This window comes from Oncorhynchus gorbuscha, linkage group LG12 (assembly GCF_021184085.1).
Source record: "Oncorhynchus gorbuscha isolate QuinsamMale2020 ecotype Even-year linkage group LG12, OgorEven_v1.0, whole genome shotgun sequence".
NCBI classification, from domain to species: domain Eukaryota; kingdom Metazoa; phylum Chordata; class Actinopteri; order Salmoniformes; family Salmonidae; genus Oncorhynchus; species Oncorhynchus gorbuscha.
Genome location: NC_060184.1, coordinates 68266575 through 68286407, shown reverse-complemented (window position 1 = coordinate 68286407; position 19833 = coordinate 68266575). Strand labels below are relative to the sequence as shown.

At 43.0% G+C, this 19833-nt stretch overlaps 1 protein-coding gene across 1 annotated transcript in view; it reads left to right on the top strand.

Moving 5' to 3' along the window:
• Positions 1 to 19833, top strand: part of LOC123991302 (brother of CDO-like) — a 67098-nt gene that overhangs the window by 42700 nt on the left and 4565 nt on the right. Inside the window, exons 4-12 of the mRNA XM_046292763.1 lie at positions 9979 to 10125; positions 12089 to 12232; positions 13414 to 13707; positions 16255 to 16799; positions 17087 to 17252; positions 17353 to 17421; positions 17776 to 17988; positions 18251 to 18429; positions 18635 to 18857. Coding sequence (XP_046148719.1) covers positions 9979 to 10125; positions 12089 to 12232; positions 13414 to 13707; positions 16255 to 16799; positions 17087 to 17252; positions 17353 to 17421; positions 17776 to 17988; positions 18251 to 18429; positions 18635 to 18857 — 1980 coding nt within the window. The remainder of the gene's footprint in view (positions 1 to 9978; positions 10126 to 12088; positions 12233 to 13413; positions 13708 to 16254; positions 16800 to 17086; positions 17253 to 17352; positions 17422 to 17775; positions 17989 to 18250; positions 18430 to 18634; positions 18858 to 19833) is intronic.

Genomic DNA, 19833 nt, shown 5'->3' with positions numbered 1-19833 from the left:
TTGAGAAACAGGAGATGTTTTTAGAGTGTAGTGTAGCTGTTGAGAAACAGGAGATGTTTTTAGAGTGTAGTGTAGCTGTTGAGAAACAGGAGATGTTTTAGAGTGTAGTGTAGCTGTTGAGAAACAGGAGATGTTTTTAGAGCGTAGTGTAGCTGTTGAGAAACAGGAGGTGTTTTTAGAATGTAGTGTAGCTGTGTTGAGAAACAGGAGGTGTTTTAGAGTGTAGTGTAGCTGTTGAGAAACAGGAGGTGTTTTAAAATGTAGTGTAGCTGTTGAGAAACAGGAGGTGTTTTTAGAGTGTAGTGTAGCTGTTGAGAAACAGGAGGTGTTTTTAGGCCAGTTGAGACAGAATCCCCTCACAAGATGAGACATGATGTCACAGTCTCCCTCTCTCACCTCACTCACCCTCCTTACATTCTCTCTCTCTCTTTCATTCTCTCTCTTCATCCTCTCATTCTCTCTATTCATCCTCTCATTCTCTCTCTTCATCCTCTCAGTCTCTCTCTTCATCCTCTCATTCTCTCTCTTCATCCTCTCATTCTGTCTCTCTTCATCCTCTCATTCTCTCTCTTCATCCTCTCATTCTCTCTCTTCATCCTCTCATTCTCTCTCTTCATCCTCTCATTCTCTCTCTTCATCCTCTCATTCTGTCTCTCTTCATCCTCTCATTCTCTCTCTTCATCCTCTCATTCTCTCTCTTCATCCTCTCATTCTCTCTCTTCATCCTCTCATTCTCTCTCTTCATCCTCTCATTCTGTCTCTCTTCATCCTCTCATTCTCTCTCTCTTCATCCTCTCATTCTCTCTCTTCATCCTCTCATTCTCTCTCTTCATCCTCTCATTCTCTCTCTCTTCATCCTCTCATTCTCTCTCTTCATCCTCTCATTCTCTCTCTTCATCCTCTCATTCTCTCTCTCTTCATCCTCTCATTCTCTCTCTCTTCATCCTCTCATTCTCTCTCTTCATCCTCTCATTCTCTCTCTTCATCCTCTCATTCTCTCTCTTCATCCTCTCATTCTCTCTCTTCATCCTCTCATTCTCTCTCTTCATCCTCTCATTCTCTCTCTTCATCCTCTCATTCTCTCTTCATCCTCTCATTCTCTCTCTTCATCCTCTCATTCTCTCTCTTCATCCTCTCATTCTCTCTCTTCATCCTCTCATTCTCTCTCTTCATCCTCTCATTCTCTCTCTTCATCCTCTCATTCTCTCTCTTCATCCTCTCATTCTCTCTTCATCCTCTCATTCTCTCTCTTCATCCTCTCATTCTCTCTCTTCATCCTCTCATTCTCTCTCTTCATCCTCTCATTCTCTCTCTCATCCTCTCATTCTCTCTCATTCTCATTCTCTCTCATTCTCTTCATCCTTCTCTCTCATCCTCTCATTCTCTCTCTTCATCCTCTCATTCTCTCTTCATCCTCTCATTCTGTGTGTGTGTGTGTGTGTGTGTGTGTGTGTGTGTGTGTGTGTGTGTGTGTGTGTGTGTGTGTGTGTGTGTGTGTGTGTGTGTGTGTGTGTGTGGGGCATTACATGTCATTGATTGTCATTGATTAATGTGTATAGTGTGAGTCATAATGATGTATGTTCTTGTGGAGCCAGAAAGACAGACGCTATCTTTTTGTGTGTGTGTGTGTGTGTGTGTGTGTGTGTGTGTGTGTGTGTGTGTGTGTGTGTGTGTGTGTGTGTGTGTGTGTGTGTGTGTGTGTGTGTGTGTGTGTGTGTGTGTGTGTGGGAAGGAAAACATTGTCTCATGGCTCCATCCTTGCAGTCCATAGCTCTTCCTCCTGGTGTGTGTTTGGGCTCTGGCCCTCCTGCTATCTCACTCTGAAGAGTCTTTCTGAGCTCTCTCCCACTGGAACCAAGCTGTTTTCACATTATGTAAAACTCCCTGTTTGAATTCCTTAGTAGACAACCAACCTCCTCCTAACAGACATACGGACGGGTCCCTAGAACACACAGCCATGCTGTGTTGTTGTCTTAGCTCTCTCTTTGTGTAGTGTTGTGGTGTCTCTTTATGTAGTGTTGTGGTGGTGTCTCTTTATGTAGTGTTGTGGTGGTGTCTCTCTTTATGTAGTGTTGTGGTGTCTCTTTATGTAGTGGTGTCTCTTTATGTAGTGTTGTGGTGGTATCTCTTTATGTAGTGTTGTGGTGGTGTCTCTCTTTATGTAGTGTTGTTGTGGTGTCTCTCTTTATGTAGTGTTGTGGTGGTGTCTCTCTTTATGTAGTGTTGTGGTTGTGTCTCTCTTTATGTAGTGTTGTGGTGTCTCTCTTTATGTAGTGTTGTGGTGGTGTCTCTCTTTATGTAGTGTTGTGGTGGTGTCTCTCTTTATGTAGTGTTGTGGTGGTGTCTCTCTTTATGTAGTGTTGTGGTGTCTCTCTTTATGTAGTGTTGTGGTTGTGTCTCTCTTTATGTAGTGTTGTGGTTGTGTCTCTCTTTATGTAGTGTTGTGGTGTCTCTCTTTATGTAGTGTTGTGGTGGTGTCTCTTTATGTAGTGTTGTGGTTGTGTCTCTCTTTATGTAGTGTTGTGGTGGTGTCTATGTAGTGTTGTGGTTGTGTGTCTCTTTATGTAGTGTTGTGGTGGTGTCTCTCTTTATGTAGTGTTGTGGTGTCTCTCTTTATGTAGTGTTGTGGTTGTGTCTCTCTTTATGTAGTGTTGTGGTGGTGTCTCTTTATGTAGTGTTGTGGTGTCTCTCTTTATGTAGTGTTGTGGTGGTGTCTCTCTTTATGTAGTGTTGTGGTGTCTCTCTTTATGTAGTGTTGTGGTGTCTCTCTTTATGTAGTGTTGTGGTGGTGTCTCTTTATGTAGTGTTGTGGTTGTGTCTCTTTATGTAGTGTTGTGGTGGTGTGTCTCTTTATGTAGTGTTGTGGTGGTGTCTCTTTATGTAGTGTTGTGGTTGTGTCTCTCTTTATGTAGTGTTGTGGTGTCTCTCTTTATGTAGTGTTGTGGTTGTGTCTCTCTTTATGTAGTGTTGTGGTGGTGTCTCTCTTTATGTAGTGTTGTGGTTGTGTCTCTCTTTATGTAGTGTTGTGGTGTCTCTCTTAATGTAGTGTTGTGGTGGTGTCTCTCTTTATGTAGTGTTGTGGTGGTGTCTCTCTTTATGTAGTGTTGTGGTTGTGTCTCTCTTTATGTAGTGTTGTGGTGTTGTGGTTGTGTGGTGTCTCTCTTTGTAGTGTTGTGGTGTTGTGTCTCTCTTTATGTAGTGTTGTGGTGGTGTCTCTCTTTATGTAGTGTTGTGGTTGTGTCTCTCTTTATGTAGTGTTGTGGTGGTGTCTCTTTATGTAGTGTTGTGGTGGTGTCTCTCTTTATGTAGTGTTGTGGTGGTGTCTCTTTATGTAGTGTTGTGGTTGTGTCTCTTTATGTAGTGTTGTGGTGGTGTCTCTTTATGTAGTGTTGTGGTGGTGTCTCTCTTTATGTAGTGTTGTGGTTGTGTCTCTCTTTATGTAGTGTTGTGGTGGTGTCTCTCTTTATGTAGTGTTGTGGTTGTGTCTCTCTTTATGTAGTGTTGTGGTGGTGTCTCTCTTTATGTAGTGTTGTGGTTGTGTCTCTCTTTATGTAGTGTTGTGGTGGTGTCTCTTCATGTAGTGTTGTGGTGGTGTCTCTCTTTATGTAGTGTTGTGGTGGTGTCTCTCTTTATGTAGTGTTGTGGTTGTGTCTCTCTTTATGTAGTGTTGTGGTTGTGTCTCTTTATGTAGTGTTGTGGTTGTGTCTCTCTTTATGTAGTGTTGTGGTGGTGTCTCTTTATGTAGTGTTGTGGTGGTGTCTCTTTATGTAGTGTTGTGGTGGTGTCTATGTAGTGTTGTGCTGTCTCTTTATGTAGTGTTGTGGTGGTGTCTATTTATGTAGTGTTGTGGTTGTGTCTCTCTTTATGTAGTGTTGTGGTTGTGTCTCTTTATGTAGTGTTGTGGTTGTGTCTCTTTATGTAGTGTTGTGGTGGTGTCTATGTAGTGTTGTGCTGTCTCTTTATGTAGTGTTGTGGTGGTGTCTATTTATGTAGTGTTGTGGTTGTGTCTCTCTTTATGTAGTGTTGTGGTGGTGTCTCTTTATGTAGTGTTGTGGTGGTGTCTATGTAGTGTTGTGGTGTCTCTCTTTATGTAGTGTTGTGGTTGTGTCTCTCTCTATGTAGTGTTGTGGTGGTGTCTCTTTATGTAGTGTTGTGGTGGTGTCTATGTAGTGTTGTGCTGTCTCTTTATGTAGTGTTGTGGTGGTGTCTATTTATGTAGTGTTGTGGTGTCTTTCTTTGTGTAGTGTTGTGGTGGTGTCTCTTTATGTAGTGTTGTGGTGTCTCTCTATGTAGTGTTGTGGTGTCTCTTTATATAGTGTTGTGGTGGTGTCTCTTTATGTAGTGTTGTGGTTGTGTCTCTTTATGTAGTGTTGTGGTGGTGTCTATGTAGTGTTGTGGTTGTGTCTCTTTATGTAGTGTTGTGGTGGTGTCTCTTTATGTAGTGTTGTGGTGGTGTCTCTTTATGTAGTGTTGTGGTGGTGTCTCTTTATGTAGTGTTGTGGTGGTGTCTCTTTATGTAGTGTTGTGGTGGTGTCTCTTTATGTAGTGTTGTGATTGTGTCTCTTTATGTAGTGTTGTGGTGTCTCTCTTTATGTAGTGTTGTGGTGTCTCTCTTTATGTAGTGTTGTGGTGTCTCTCTTTATGTAGTGTTGTGGTGGTGTCTCTCTTTATGTAGTGTTGTGGTGTCTCTCTTTATGTAGTGTTGTGGTGTCTCTCTTCATGTAGTGTTGTGGTGTCTTTCTTCATGTAGTGTTGTGGTGGTGTCTCTTTATGTAGTGTTGCAGTTAAATCAAAGTTAAATACAATAAAATAAAACATCTGTATCTCTACTAGCCACTACCCCCCCTGCACATGGAGATGATGTATGCAAAGTCTGTCTTAAAGTATTTAAACTGGCATTGCCAAGTAATCCTGGAGCAGTCCAGCTCCACTTTATAAATACCATTCATCCTGCTCGACCAGCATCTCACTCACACAGGGACAGTAGTACACATGCACACGCATGCGGGAACACACACAAACGTGTGTACATATACAGGAGGATCACAGACACATACACACACACCCGAACAGTAACCCATACGAACATACATACATGTGAACACACTTAACCTAAACAAATGATGACTGTGCTGAGACTGCACTCACACACATTCTCTCAGACACTGACCACCAACCCACCTTATGGTCACGCAACAACACATATATAGTTGCTCTACAGTTATTCCTATATAGTTGTTCTGTAGTTATTCCTATATAGTTGTTTGACAGTTACCCCTATATAGTTGTTCTACAGTTATTCCTATATATTTGTTCTACAGTTATTCCTATATAGTTGTTCGACAGTTATCCCTATATAGTTGCTCTACAGTTATCCCTATATAGTTGTTCTACAGTTATTCCTATATAGTTGTTCTACAGTTATTCCTACATAGTTGTTCTGTAGTTATTCCTATATAGTTGTTCTACAGTTATTCCTATATAGTTGTTCTGTAGTTATTCCTATATAGTTGTTCTGTAGTTATTCCTATACAGTTGTTCTACAGTTATTCCTATATAGTTGTTCTACAGTTATTCCTATATAGTTGTTCTGTAGTTATTCCTATATAGTTGTTTGACAGTTATTCCTATATAGTTGTTCTACAGTTATCCCTATATAGTTGTTTGACAGTTATTCCTATATAGTTGTTTGACAGTTATTCCTATATAGTTGTTCTACAGTTATTCCTATATAGTTGTTCTACAGTTATTCCTATATAGTTGTTCTGTAGTTATTCCTATATAGTTGTTCTACAGTTATTCCTATATAGTTGTTCTGTAGTTATTCCTATATAGTTCTACAGTTATTCCTATATAGTTGTTCTGTAGTTATTCCTATATAGTTTTTTGACAGTTATTCCTATATAGTTGTTCTGTAGTTATTCCTATATAGTTGTTCTACAGTTATCCCTATATAGTTGTTCTACAGTTATTCCTATATAGTTGTTCTACAGTTATTCCTATATAGTTGTTCTACAGTTATTCCTATATAGTTGTTCGACAGTTATTCCTATATAGTTGTTTGACAGTTATTCCTATATAGTTGTTTGACAGTTATTCCTACATAGTTGTTTGACAGTTATTCCTATATGGTTGTTCGACAGTTATTCCTATATAGTTGTTTGACAGTTATTCCTATATAGTTGTTTGACAGTTATTCCTATATAGTTGTTCTACAGTTATTCCTATATAGTTGTTCTACAGTTATTCCTATATAGTTGTTCTGTAGTTATTCCTATATAGTTGTTCTACAGTTATTCCTATATAGTTGTTCTGTAGTTATTCCTATATAGTTGTTCTGTAGTTATTCCTATATAGTTGTTCTACAGTTATTCCTATATAGTTGTTCTGTAGTTATTCCTATATAGTTTTTTGACAGTTATTCCTATATAGTTGTTCTACAGTTATCCCTATATAGTTGTTCTACAGTTATTCCTATATAGTTGTTCTACAGTTATTCCTATATAGTTGTTCTACAGTTATTCCTATATAGTTGTTCGACAGTTATTCCTATATAGTTGTTTGACAGTTATTCCTATATAGTTGTTTGACAGTTATTCCTACATAGTTGTTTGACAGTTATTCCTATATGGTTGTTCGACAGTTATTCCTATATAGTTGTTTGACAGTTATTCCTATATAGTTGTTTGACAGTTATTCCTACATAGTTGTTTGACAGTTATTCCTATATAGTTGTTCTACAGTTATTCCTATATAGTTGTTCGACAGTTATTCCTATATAGTTGTTTGACAGTTATTCCTATATAGTTGTTCTACAGTTATTCCTATATAGTTGTTCTACAGTTATTCCTATATAGTTGTTCTGTAGTTATTCCTATATAGTTGTTCTGTAGTTATTCATATATAGTTGTTCGACAGTTTACATTTACAGTTATTCCTATATAGTTGTTTGACAGTTATTCCCATATAGTTGTTCAACAGTTATTCCTATATAGTTGTTCTACAGTTATTCCTATATAGTTGTTCTACAGTTATTCCTATATAGTTGTTCTACAGTTATTCCTATATAGTTGTTCTGTAGTTATTCCTATATAGTTGTTCGACAGTTATTCCTATATAGTTGTTCGACAGTTATTCCTATATAGTTGTTTGACAGTTATTCCTATATAGTTGTTCTACAGTTATTCCTATATAGTTGTTCTACAGTTATTCCTATATAGTTGTTCTGTAGTTATTCCTATATAGTTGTTCTACAGTTATTCCTATATAGTTGTTCTGTAGTTATTCCTATATAGTTGTTCTGTAGTTATTCCTATATAGTTGTTCTACAGTTATTCCTATATAGTTGTTCTGTAGTTATTCCTATATAGTTTTTTGACAGTTATTCCTATATAGTTGTTCTGTAGTTATTCCTATATAGTTGTTTGACAGTTATTCCTATATAGTTGTTCTACAGTTATCCCTATATAGTTGTTCTACAGTTATTCCTATATAGTTGTTCTACAGTTATTCCTATATAGTTGTTCTACAGTTATTCCTATATAGTTGTTCTACAGTTATTCCTATATAGTTGTTTGACAGTTATTCCTATATAGTTGTTTGACAGTTATTCCTACATAGTTGTTTGACAGTTATTCCTATATAGTTGTTCGACAGTTATTCCTACATAGTTGTTTGACAGTTATTCCCATATAGTTGTTCAACAGTTATTCCTATATAGTTGTTCTACAGTTATTCCTATATAGTTGTTCTGTAGTTATTCCTATATAGTTGTTCTACAGTTATTCCTATATAGTTGTTTGACAGTTATTCCCATATAGTTGTTCTGTAGTTATTCCTATATAGTTGTTCTACAGTTATTCCTATATAGTTGTTCTGTAGTTATTCCTATATAGTTGTTCTGTAGTTATTCCTATATAGTTGTTCGACAGTTATTCCTATATAGTTGTTCGACAGTTATTCCTATATAGTTGTTTGACAGTTATTCCCATATAGTTGTTCAACAGTTATTCCTATATAGTTGTTTCTCTTTCTTTGTATTTCTTTCTTTCTGTCACACACCTGAGAGGCACATAGGGGGCTTTTCAGTGGAAGAATGCAAGGGTGGGGAAGAGGGGGAGTAGGGAGGGAGGGAGGGGTAGCTGTAAAAACAGGGCATGATTGATTTAGCAAATGGAGCATCACACAGTGTCTCTTCGAGACTCCACCCCCTTGTCCACACACACACACACACACACACTACCCAGCATGACATGTCTTGTGTTTCTCATATCTCTCGGTATAGGGGTTGGTAGCAGGTCGGATGGAGGTGGGGGGGCACCTGTCAAGGCCAACCCCTGTAGCTCCCCTCTCCCATTAAAACTTCCCCAGACAGCCCACACTGCCTGCAGGGGGAATAGATCAGATATGAAAAACCTCCCACACTGTCTGTCACCCATGGTAAAGTTGGTATGTTCAGCATCTAAAGTGAATATACACTTCAAAGCATCTACTTAGAAATGTATATAACGGTATCTGGCTGTCTAGTCAGTTCACTGTGTATGAGTGGCTTGGTTACGTTTTTGCCAAAGAGTCGAGCAGTCCTAGAATAACAACCAGCCGTGCACCTCTGAAAATAATGGAGTGCCGCCATCTTTGTGAAACATAATAAATCAACAGAGACTGGTAGACATTTAATTAGGTTAGGGAGTTGTATTTGTGTTTCATTTCACTGATGGACTCCCTGCCTCCAGGACACACTACAGCTCTGATCATTTGTTATGTTGAATGTTCCCCCTTTCCCCCCTCTGTCTTTTGGGTTCTCTCTTTTTCTCTCTCACTTTCTTTTTAAACGTTATTTCTCAACCTTATTTGTCTCTCTCGCTCTCTACTCCCCCCTTTCTCTCTACTCCCCCTTTCTCTCTACTCCCCTCCTCTCTCTACTCCCCCTCTCTACTCTCTACCCCCCCTCTCTCTACTCCCTCTCTCTCTACCCCCTCTCTCTCTACTCCTCTCTCCCCTCTCTCTTCCCCCTCTCTCTCTTCCCCCTCTCTCTACTCCCTCTCTCTCTCTCTTCCCCCTCTCTCTACTCCCTCTCTCTACCCCCTCTCTCTCTCTACCCCCCTTTTACTCTACTCCCCCACTTAATGTTCTAAAGTCTAGCAATGCTATTTCCTCCCAATCCACGCTGGTTGTTCTTTCCTTGAAACTGTAGAGGCACCTCTAACCCTGGCCCAGCCGATGTAGCCCCCTCGGAGGGGGGTGAGAGGTCAGGGGTCAGCCCAGTGTCTGTTCTGTGCAGACTGTGTGCAGAACAGAGTGGGAGCACATGGCCCTCCAGTAATCCCTCTCCAGTTTCCCACAGTAACCAACCACTAACCAGTCAGGCCCTCAGTCTCTGTCCCACAGTAACCAGTCAGGCCCTCAGTCTGTCCCACAGTAACCAACCACTAACCAGTCAGGCCCTCAGTCTGTCCCACAGTAACCAACGACTAACCAGTCAGGCCCTCAGTCTGTCCCACAGTAACCAACGACTAACCAGTCAGGCCCTCAGTCTGTCCCACAGTAACCAACCACTAACCAGTCAGGCCCTCAGTCTGTCCCACAGTAACCAACCACTAACCAGTCAGGCCCTCAGTCTGTCCCACAGTAACCAACCACTAACCAGTCAGGCCCTCAGTCTGTCCCACAGTAACCAACCACTAACCAATCTGTTGGTTGCATGTTTATTTTTTTTGTTATTTATATTTTGTACCTTTATTTAACTAGGCAAGTCAGTTAAGAACAAATTCTTATTTTCAATGACGGCATAGGAACAGTGGGTTAACTGCCTGTTCAGGGGTAGAACTACAGATTTGTACCTTGTCAGCTCGGGGGTGTGAACTTGCAACCTTCCGGTTACTAGTCCAACGCTGTAACCACTAGGCTACCCTGCCGCCCCAGTATCTGCGTGTATTAATGTCTGTCCTGACCTCCTCTCTCTCTCTCTGTGTACCTCAGAGCTGCGAGACTTTGAGCAAGACAACCAGCAGGACATTGAGGTGGATGAGGGGAACACGGCTGTGATCCAGTGTCACCTCCCTGAGAGCCAGCCCAAGGCACAGGTTCGCTACAGTGTCAAACAGGAGTGGCTCGAGACCTCCAAAGGTATGGATCTATCATTCTGTTACAGGCCTATGTTCACTACCTCTCAATTAGCATTCTATCCCTCTCTATCCCTCTCTCTCACTTTCTCGCTCTCTCTCCTCTTACTCTCTCTGATATTGTCATTAGTACTTTCTCTCTCTCTGTCATTCTTTCTCTTTCGCTCCCCCCTCTTTCTTTCTCTGTCCTTCTCATTAGTAATTTCTCTCTCGCTCTTTTACTATCTCTTTCCCTGGATTCCTGGAATGCTGTTTCTATCCTGCTATCTGGCCCATCATAAAACTGCAGATAAGGCAGCTCTATCTGGGGAATGTTGAAACATGGGAATACTCTTGTTTGTTTTGCAACCATTTATTTCTTGAGCTCTTTGAGAAAGAATCCCCACTCCTCTGTGGCTGGTATATAGATTGCTGGAAGCTGTATGTAGGGCTATAGGTAGGGCTGTATGTGGGGCTGTAGGTAGGGCTGTATGTGGGGCTGTAGGTAGGGTTGTATGTTGGGCTGTAGGTAGGGCTGTATGTAGGGCTGTAGGTAGGGCTGTATGTGGGGCTGTATGTTGGGCTGTATGTTGGGCTGTAGGTAGGGCTATAGGTAGGGCTGTATGTGGGGCTGTAGGTAGGGCTGTATGTTGGGCTGTAGGTAGGGCTGTATGTGGGGCTGTATGTAGGGCTGTAGGTAGGGCTGTATGTGGGGCTATAGGTAGGGCTGTAGGTACGGCTGTATGTAGGGCTGTAGGTAGGGCTGTAGGTTGGGCTGTATGTAGGGCTGTAGGCAGGGCTGTGTGGCTTATCAGAGAGTGGGAAATGAAAACCACATTGAGGAGAGTTCACTGGCTCTCAGTAAAACTCCAGGGCGCCTCCATGTGGCTGGTGCTAACCTCCATGTGGCTGGTGCTAACCTCCATGTGGCTGGTGCTAACATCCATGTGGCTGGTGCTAACCTCCATGTGGCTGGTGTTAACATCCATGTGGCTGGTGCTAACCTCCATGTGCCTGGTGCTAACATCCATGTGGCTGGTGCTAACCTCCATGTGGCTGGTGCTAACCTCCATGTGGCTGGTGCTAACATCCATGTGGCTGGTGTTAACATCCATGTGGCTGGTGCTAACCTCCATGTGGCTGGTGTTAACATCCATGTGCCTGGTGCTAACATCCATGTGGCTGGTGCTAACCTCCATGTGGCTGGTGCTAACCTCCATGTGGCTGGTGCTAACCTCCATGTGGCTGGTGTTAACATCCATGTGGCTGGTGCTAACCTCCATGTGGCTGGTGTTAACATCCATGTGGCTGGTGCTAACCTCCATGTGGCTGGTGTTAACATCCATGTGGCTGGTGCTAACCTCCATGTGGCTGGTGTTAACATCCATGTGGCTGGTGCTAACCTCCATGTGGCTGGTGTTAACATCCATGTGGCTGGTGCTAACCTCCATGTGGCTGGTGCTAACATCCATGTGGCTGGTGCTAACATCCATGTGGCTGGTGTTAACATCCATGTGGCTGGTGCTAACCTCCATGTGGCTGGTGCTAACCTCCATGTGGCTGGTGCTAACATCCATGTGGCTGGTGCTAACATCCATGTGGCTGGTGCTAACATCCATGTGGCTGGTGCTAACCTCCATGTGGCTGGTGCTAACATCCATGTGGCTGGTGCTAACATCCATGTGGCTGGTGCTAACCTCCATGTGGCTGGTGCTAACCTCCATGTGGCTGGTGCTAACAGTGCACTCTGCTGTTGAAAGAGACTGTCGTAGACCTAATGCTAAAGCCTGCTCAGGTTACTCAACTTACTATCTTTCCTAAAAAAACTGATCTGGAACTTTAAAAAATATTTTATATTATATACATGTCCATGCCCAAGGATAACAACCACAGAATTGTCTCTCGGATCAGTTCTAATGACCAGTACCAATACCCAGCCAGCCCAGTCTCGATGATTAAAGCCACCTACTGTCTGTCTGTGTCAACAGGGAACTACCTGATCATGCCATCAGGGAACCTGCAGATAGCCAACGCCACTCTGGACGACGAGGGGCCCTACAAGTGTGCTGCTTACAACCCTGTCACACAGGAGGTCAAGACCTCCACCTCGACTGACCGCCTGCGCATACGCCGTGAGTGAGCGCATCATGACCAAACACTGACCAAACACGACCAAACACTGACCAAACACTGACCAAACACAACCAAACACTGACCAAACACTGACCAAACACTGACCAAACACTGACCAAACACTGACCAAACACAACCAAACACTGACCAAACAATGACCAAACACTGACCAAACACTGACCAAACACTGACCAAACACAACCAAACACAACCAAACACTGACCAAACACTGACCAAACACTGACCAAACACTGACCAAACACTGACCAAACACAACCAAACACAACCAAACACTGACCAAACAATGACCAAACACGACCAAACACTGACCAAACACTGACCAAACACAACCAAACACTGACCAAACACTGACCAAACACTGACCAAACACTGACCAAACACTGACCAAACACAACCAAACACTGACCAAACAATGACCAAACAATGACCAAACACTGACCAAACACTGACCAAACACGACTAAACACTGACCATGAACATGATAGCGTCAAAGATACAGCATACACACCTACCTCTGTAAATGTCGAATTGACAGTCATTTAGATCATTTAATTCTTGGCCTACATAGTTTTGATGTCGCCACTATTATTCTATAATGTAGAAAATAGTAAAAATAAAGAAAAACCCTTAGGAGCTGTGCCCAAACGTTTGACTGGTACTGTATATTGAGATAGTTTAGTACCTAAAATAAGGGGATAAATACATGTAAAAATATATATATGATTTCCTGATCTGTCTTTTATCTCTAAGATATGAGACAGACACTAAAGAACAATCTCTTACTATCTGTGGCTCCATGTACTGAATCTGTATTCAGTGTGTTTCTATTGGCTAATAGCATTAAGTCCAAATTAAATGTTTCATCCTATAATAATAAATAAATAAATGTGACACCTTAAGAGGTCTTAACATTCTAAATCAAATAGATAAATGATCCTTGGTATGACCATTTTAAAACAATTCCATATGTTAGCTTAGAAACCCCCTAGTCAAATTGAGTCATTTTATTAGCTAATTTGATTTGTTTCTAAGTAATGTGATTTGTAACTTTCAAATACCTCTTAATAAGATTATAACAAGGCCAGTGAGATGCTTTACTGAAAAACAACCCATTGCATAAACACAGTTCCTCTCCCCCTCCTTCAATCTCCCTCTCTAGGTTCGACGTCGGAGGCGGCCCGTATCATCTACCCCCCAGTGTCTCGCACCATCATGGTTACTAAGGGACAGCGTCTGGTCCTGGAGTGTGTGGCCAGCGGCATCCCGACCCCGCAGGTTACATGGGCCAAGGACGGTCAGGACCTGCGTTTCCATAACAACACGCGCTTCCTGCTCAGCAACCTGCTGATCGACGCGGCGGGCGAGGGCGACTCAGGGACGTACAAGTGTCACGCTGACAACGGCATCGGATCAGAGAGCGCCGCTACTGTGCTCTACGACGTGCAGGTGTTCGGTGAGTAGTGCCAACCTGAGTGTAAAAAAATATATATGTCCCCAAACTTTGGTCCTCACTTATGGGTTGATTAGGATAATACTAGGAGGGGTTCAGTAGGATGATATGGGTTCAGTAGGATGCTCCTAGGATGGGTTCAGTAGGATGGTACTAGGAGGGGTTGAGTAGGATAATACTAGGAGGGGTTCAGTAGGATGATATGGGTTCAGTAGGATGCTCCTAGGATGGGTTCAGTAGGATGATATGGGTTCAGTAGGATGGTACTAGGAGGGGTTGAGTAGGATAATACTAGGAGGGGTTGAGTAGGATAATACTAGGAGGGGTTCAGTAGGATGATACTAGGAGGGGTTCAGTAGGATGATATGGGTTCAGTAGGATGCTCCTAGGATGGGTTTAGTAGGATGATATGGGTTCAGTAGGATGCTCCTAGGATGGGTTTAGTAGGATGATATGGGTTCAGTCGGATGCTCCTAGGATGGGTTCAGTAGGATGGTACTAGGAGGGGTTGAGTAGGATAATACTAGGAGGGGTTCAGTAGGATGATACTAGGAGGGGTTCAGTAGGATGATATGGGTTCAGTAGGATGCTCCTAGGATGGGTTCAGTAGGATGATATGGGTTCAGTAGGATGCTCCTAGGATGGGTTCAGTAGGATGGTACTAGGAGGGGTTCAGTAGGATAATACTAGGAGGGGTTCAGTAGGATGATACTAGGAGGGGTTCAGTAGGATGATATGGGTTCAGTAGGATGCTCCTAGGATGGGTTTAGTAGGATGATATGGGTTCAGTAGGATGCTCCTAGGATGGGTTTAGTAGGATGATATGGGTTCAGTAGGATGCTCCTAGGATGGGTTCAGTAGGATGGTACTAGGAGGGGTTGAGTAGGATGATATTAGCAGGGGTTCAGTAGGATAATACTAGGAGGGGTTCAGTAGGATGATATGGGTTCAGTAGGATGCTCCTAGGATGGGTTTAGTAGGATGATATGGGTTCAGTAGGATGCTCCTAGGATGGGTTCAGTAGGATGGTACTAGGAGGGGTTGAGTAGGATGATATTAGGAGGGGTTCAGTAGGATAATACTAGGAGGGGTTCAGTAGGATGATACTAGGAGGGGTTTAGTAGGATGATATGGATTCAGTAGGATGCTCCTAGGATGGGTTCAGTAGGATGCTCCTAGGATGGGTTCAGTAGGATGGTACTAGGAGGGGTTCAGTAGGATGGTACTAGGAGGGGTTGAGTAGGATAATACTAGGAGGGGTTCAGTAAGATGATATGGGTTCAGTAGGATAATACTAGGAGGGGTTCAGCAGGGTGATATGTGTTCAGTAGGATGCTCCTAGGATGGGTTGAGTAGGATGATACTAGGAGGGGTTGAGTAGGATGATATTAGGAGGGGTTCAGTAGGATGATACTAGGAGGGGTTGAGTAGGATGATATGGGTTCAGTAGGATGATACTAGGATGAGGTGTTATGTATGTTTCTGTTCCTCTAAAACAGTGGTCTTCTAACTTCTCCTCGGTGACCGACAGACATTTCACCATTTTGTTTTAACTCTGAACTAGCTCACCTGGTTCACCTAGTCAAGGGCTTGATGATTAGTTGACAAGTTGAATCAGGTGTGCTAGCTGTGGAATAGATGAAACACATGGAACGGCTGGAAGTCCCGGGGGAGAGGTTGGAGAAACACTGTGCTGACACTCCTGTATGATGGGTACAAAATTAAGAGTTCTGAAAGGATTTGAAACTTATGGAGTTGCTCCATTTTAGGGGATTTTTGGGTTTTGTCTGCATCATAGACTTGATGATTAGACTGACTCACGTTTGGTGGAGCGAGAGAAGTGTGTGTGTGTGTGTGTGTGTGTGTGTGTGTGTGTGTGTGTGTGTGTGTGTGTGTGTGTGTGTGTGTGTGTGTGTGTGTGTGTGTGTGTGTGTGTGTGTGTGTGTGTGTGTGTGTGTGTGTGTGTGTGTGTGTGTGTGTGTGTGTAAGCTTGGCAGAGCCCTGTTGGTATATATATAGTATAGAGGGTTATTTTAGAGTGTGTGTGGAGGACTTTATAGAGCAGGACTCAGTTATGGATGACTGTTTTTCCAGTGAGTCTCCTCTCAGCAGCAGCCCCTAATTAAAGTGTGTGCTGCTGTAGCGTTAATGAGCTCTGGCTTGTCACGACCAGCCAACCATCAACTCACTGGCCTGTCTCCGCACGGCACAGCCCCACACACACACACACACACACACACACACACACACACACACACACACACACACACACACACACACACACACACACACACACACACACACACACACACACACACACACACACACACACACACACACACACACACACACACACACACATGCTGGCACGCACACCGATACAGACATACTTAATCAAGCTCACTCCCACACAACCAGCCATCACTCACAACCAACCATCCCTCACAATCAACCATTACTCAAAGCTTATATGCTAGACATTACCTTACAGTGTACTCTCTCCCTGACACACACACAGACTAACTCTCTCTCTCCATTTTCTCTCTGCAGAGCCTCCCCAGGTAACCATGGAGCTCCAGCAGCAGGAGGTGTCGTGGGGGGAGAGTGTGCGCTTCAGCTGCCTGGCCAGGGGTAAACCCACCCCCTCTGTGGTGTGGCTCCACAACGCCCGCCCCCTGGCCTCGTCACCACGCCACCGCCTGTCTGCCCGCGTGCTGCGTGTCATCAACGTGGGCCCGCAGGACAACGGCTTGTACCAGTGCATGGCTGAGAACGGTGTGGGTAGCTCGCAGGCTGCCGCCAGGCTGGTCACCTTACCAACCGGTGTTCCGTCTCGGTCAGGGAAGCTGCCCTCCATCCTGCGTCCACTGAGCCCAGACAAGGTGCTGCGGGAGCAGGTCCCAGTGAAGCCCGGGGCCACGGGTAGCGTGCTGACCCTGGACTGCTCTGAGCTTACTGGGCAGATCTCTGTGGCAGAGGCCCCTGTCATCCTCAGCCAGCCCAGGACCGTCAAGGCTGACTTCTATGATCTGACCTGGAAACCTCGCCACGATGGCGGCTCTGCTGTGGTGGAGTACATCGTCAAGTACAGAAAGGTACAGGCTGGTTAACTCATGGACACACACGTATTCTACACACAATGTTACACTCATTCAGTGTAGATTGATATTTGTCTACAACTACAGACATGACTCATTCTCACATCATCCTCACACACTGACTGATCTTTCTTTCTCTCTCTCTCACACACACACACACACACACACACACACACACACACACACACACACACACACACACACACACACACACACACACACACACACACACACACACACACACACACACACACACACACACACACACACACACACACACACAGATAGAGGACCCTCCAGGTGAGTGGACCAGCAGCAGTATCTCTGGGTTTCTCCACAAGCTGACCCTGGCCAAGCTGCAGCCAGCCAGTCTGTACGAGGTGGAGATGTCTGCTAAGAACTGTGCTGGCCTGGGACAACCCGCCATGATGACCTTCAGGACAGGCAAAGGTACATCCATTCATTTATCTATCATCACAATGATTATCATATATCCCACTACCGTATTTGTGTCTTTTTGCAAACACTCTTTTTTCCCCCGTGCCAACAGGTCGTAGGGGTCCAGGAGGTCAGAACGAGCTCCCTAAAACTCCTCCAGTACCATCACCTCGCCTCTCTCGTAAGTCCCCTGCCCCTCACCTACTGTCACTCTAACTAACCAGTGTGGTTGTTCCATAGATGCCACACAGTTAGATCTCTAACATCCTGTCCGAGCCCTTATCAAGCTGTTTGATTGTCTGTTAACCCCCCCACCTTTCTACTCTGTACTAACATGTGACCTGTCTTGATCTCTCTTTCACTTTTAACACTCAAGGATGAGCTCACAGTAAGTCTTAGTAAGTTTGTTATTGTACCTGTTCGTGTCTGTTCATGTTTGGGCTTTTGTGTTTCTGAGAGTGTCTGTCCTTGTGTGCCTTAATATGGGAACAATATTAGATTTGATGTCCGTTTAACCGCTATCACTTTCCCACAGCTCCTGAGGCCCCTGATAAGCCCACCATCTCCATGGCGACTGAGACATCTGCATACGTGACATGGATCCCCCGCGGTAACCGTGGTTTCCCCATCCAGTCTTTCAGAGTGGAGTTTAAGAAGCTGAAGGGGAAGGGAGGTGGGGAGTGGGAGGAGGCCGTCACTAACATCCCCCCCCAGCGACTGTCTGTGGAGATCACTGGCCTGGAGAAAGGTGAGCTTCATCACCATCATCATCGTCGTTCCCATCATAATGTTATTCCTCATTATGACAAATGGCGTCATCATCATTAGCATGACTCTCATTATCATGGACATTACACTATCAGTCATCATCATAATCCTAGCTATTTTAATAATGACTGTAATCAACATGGTGACCAGATGGTAATCATTAGTGTGAATGGAGAAACAGAGAGGCTGTGTAACTGGTGTTTAGTTAGTTTAACCCGCGTGGGCTTTCTGTTTCCCCGTAGGCATGTCCTATAAGTTCCGTGTGTTGGCGGTAAATGTGATTGGCGCCAGCCCCCCCAGTGCCCCCTCTAAGGCCTACACGGTGGTGGGGGGTGGAAGGCCCAACGAACGCCCTGTAGACGGACCCTACATCACTTATAATGAAGCTATCAACGAGACCACCATCATCCTAAAATGGACGGTGAGTGGAACTGTGTGTGTGTGTGTGTGTGTGTGTGTGTGTGTGTGTGTGTGTGTGTGTGTGTGTGTGTGTGTGTGTGTGTGTGTGTGTGTGTGTGTGTGTGTGTGTGTGTGTGTGTGTGTGTTATCGTGATATAAGTATGGCTATAACTCTTGTTACTGTTGTTATGCTAACATTAAACCGTTCATATTCTTTCTCTCCACAGTACACTGCCGTCAACAACACCCCTGTCTACGGTTTCTACATCTTCTACCGGCCGACAGACAGTGACAACGACAGTGACTATAAGAAGGACGTGGTGGAGGGTGACCGTTACTGGCACTCCATCACTGACCTGCAGCCTGAGACGGCCTACGACATCAAGATGCAGAGCTTCAACGAGGGAGGAGAGAGCGAGTTTGGCAACGTGGTTATCTTAGAAACTAAAGGTGAGCAGATCTCATTGTCATCTTGGTGACACACGCTTACAGCTATATTAACATTTTAGTCATTTAGCAGAGAGACTTACATTTATATTAACATTTTAGTTAAATAGCAAAGAGACTTACATTTATATTAACATTTAGTCATTTAGCAGAGAGACTTACATTTATATTAACATTTAGTCATTTAGCAGAGAGACTTACATTTATATTAACATTTTAGTTAAATAGCAAAGAGACTTATATTTACATTAACATTTTAGTCATTTAGCAGAGAGACTTATATTTACATTTATATTTTAGTCATTAAGCAGAGACTTACATTTATATGAACATTTAGTCATTTAGCAGAAAGACTTAGATTTATATTTAGTCATTTAGTAGATGCTCTTATTCAGAGAGACTTACATTTATATTTACATTTTAGTCATTAAGCAGAGACTTACATTTATATGAACATTTAGTCATTTAGCAGAGAGACTTACATTTATATTAACATTTTAGTCATTTAGTAGAGACTTACATTTATATTAACATTTTAGTCATTTAGCAGAGAGACTTACATTTATATTTACATTTTAGTCATTAAGCAGAGGCTTACATTTATATTAACATTTAGTCATTTAGCAGAGAGACTTACATTTATATTAACATTTAGTCATTTAGTTAAATAGCAAAGAGACTTACATTTATATTAAGCAGAGGCTTACATTTATATTAACATTTAGTCATTTAGCAGAGAGACTTACATTTATATTAACATTTAGTCATTTAGCAGATGCTTTTATCCAGAGAGACTTACATTTATATCAACATTTAGTTATTTAGCAGATACTTACATTTATATTAATAATTTTAGTCATTTAGAAGATGCTCTTATTCAGAGAGACTTACATTTATATTAACATTTAGTCATTTCGCAGAGACTTACATTTATATGAACATTTGAGTCATTTAGCAGAGAGACTTATATTTACATTTT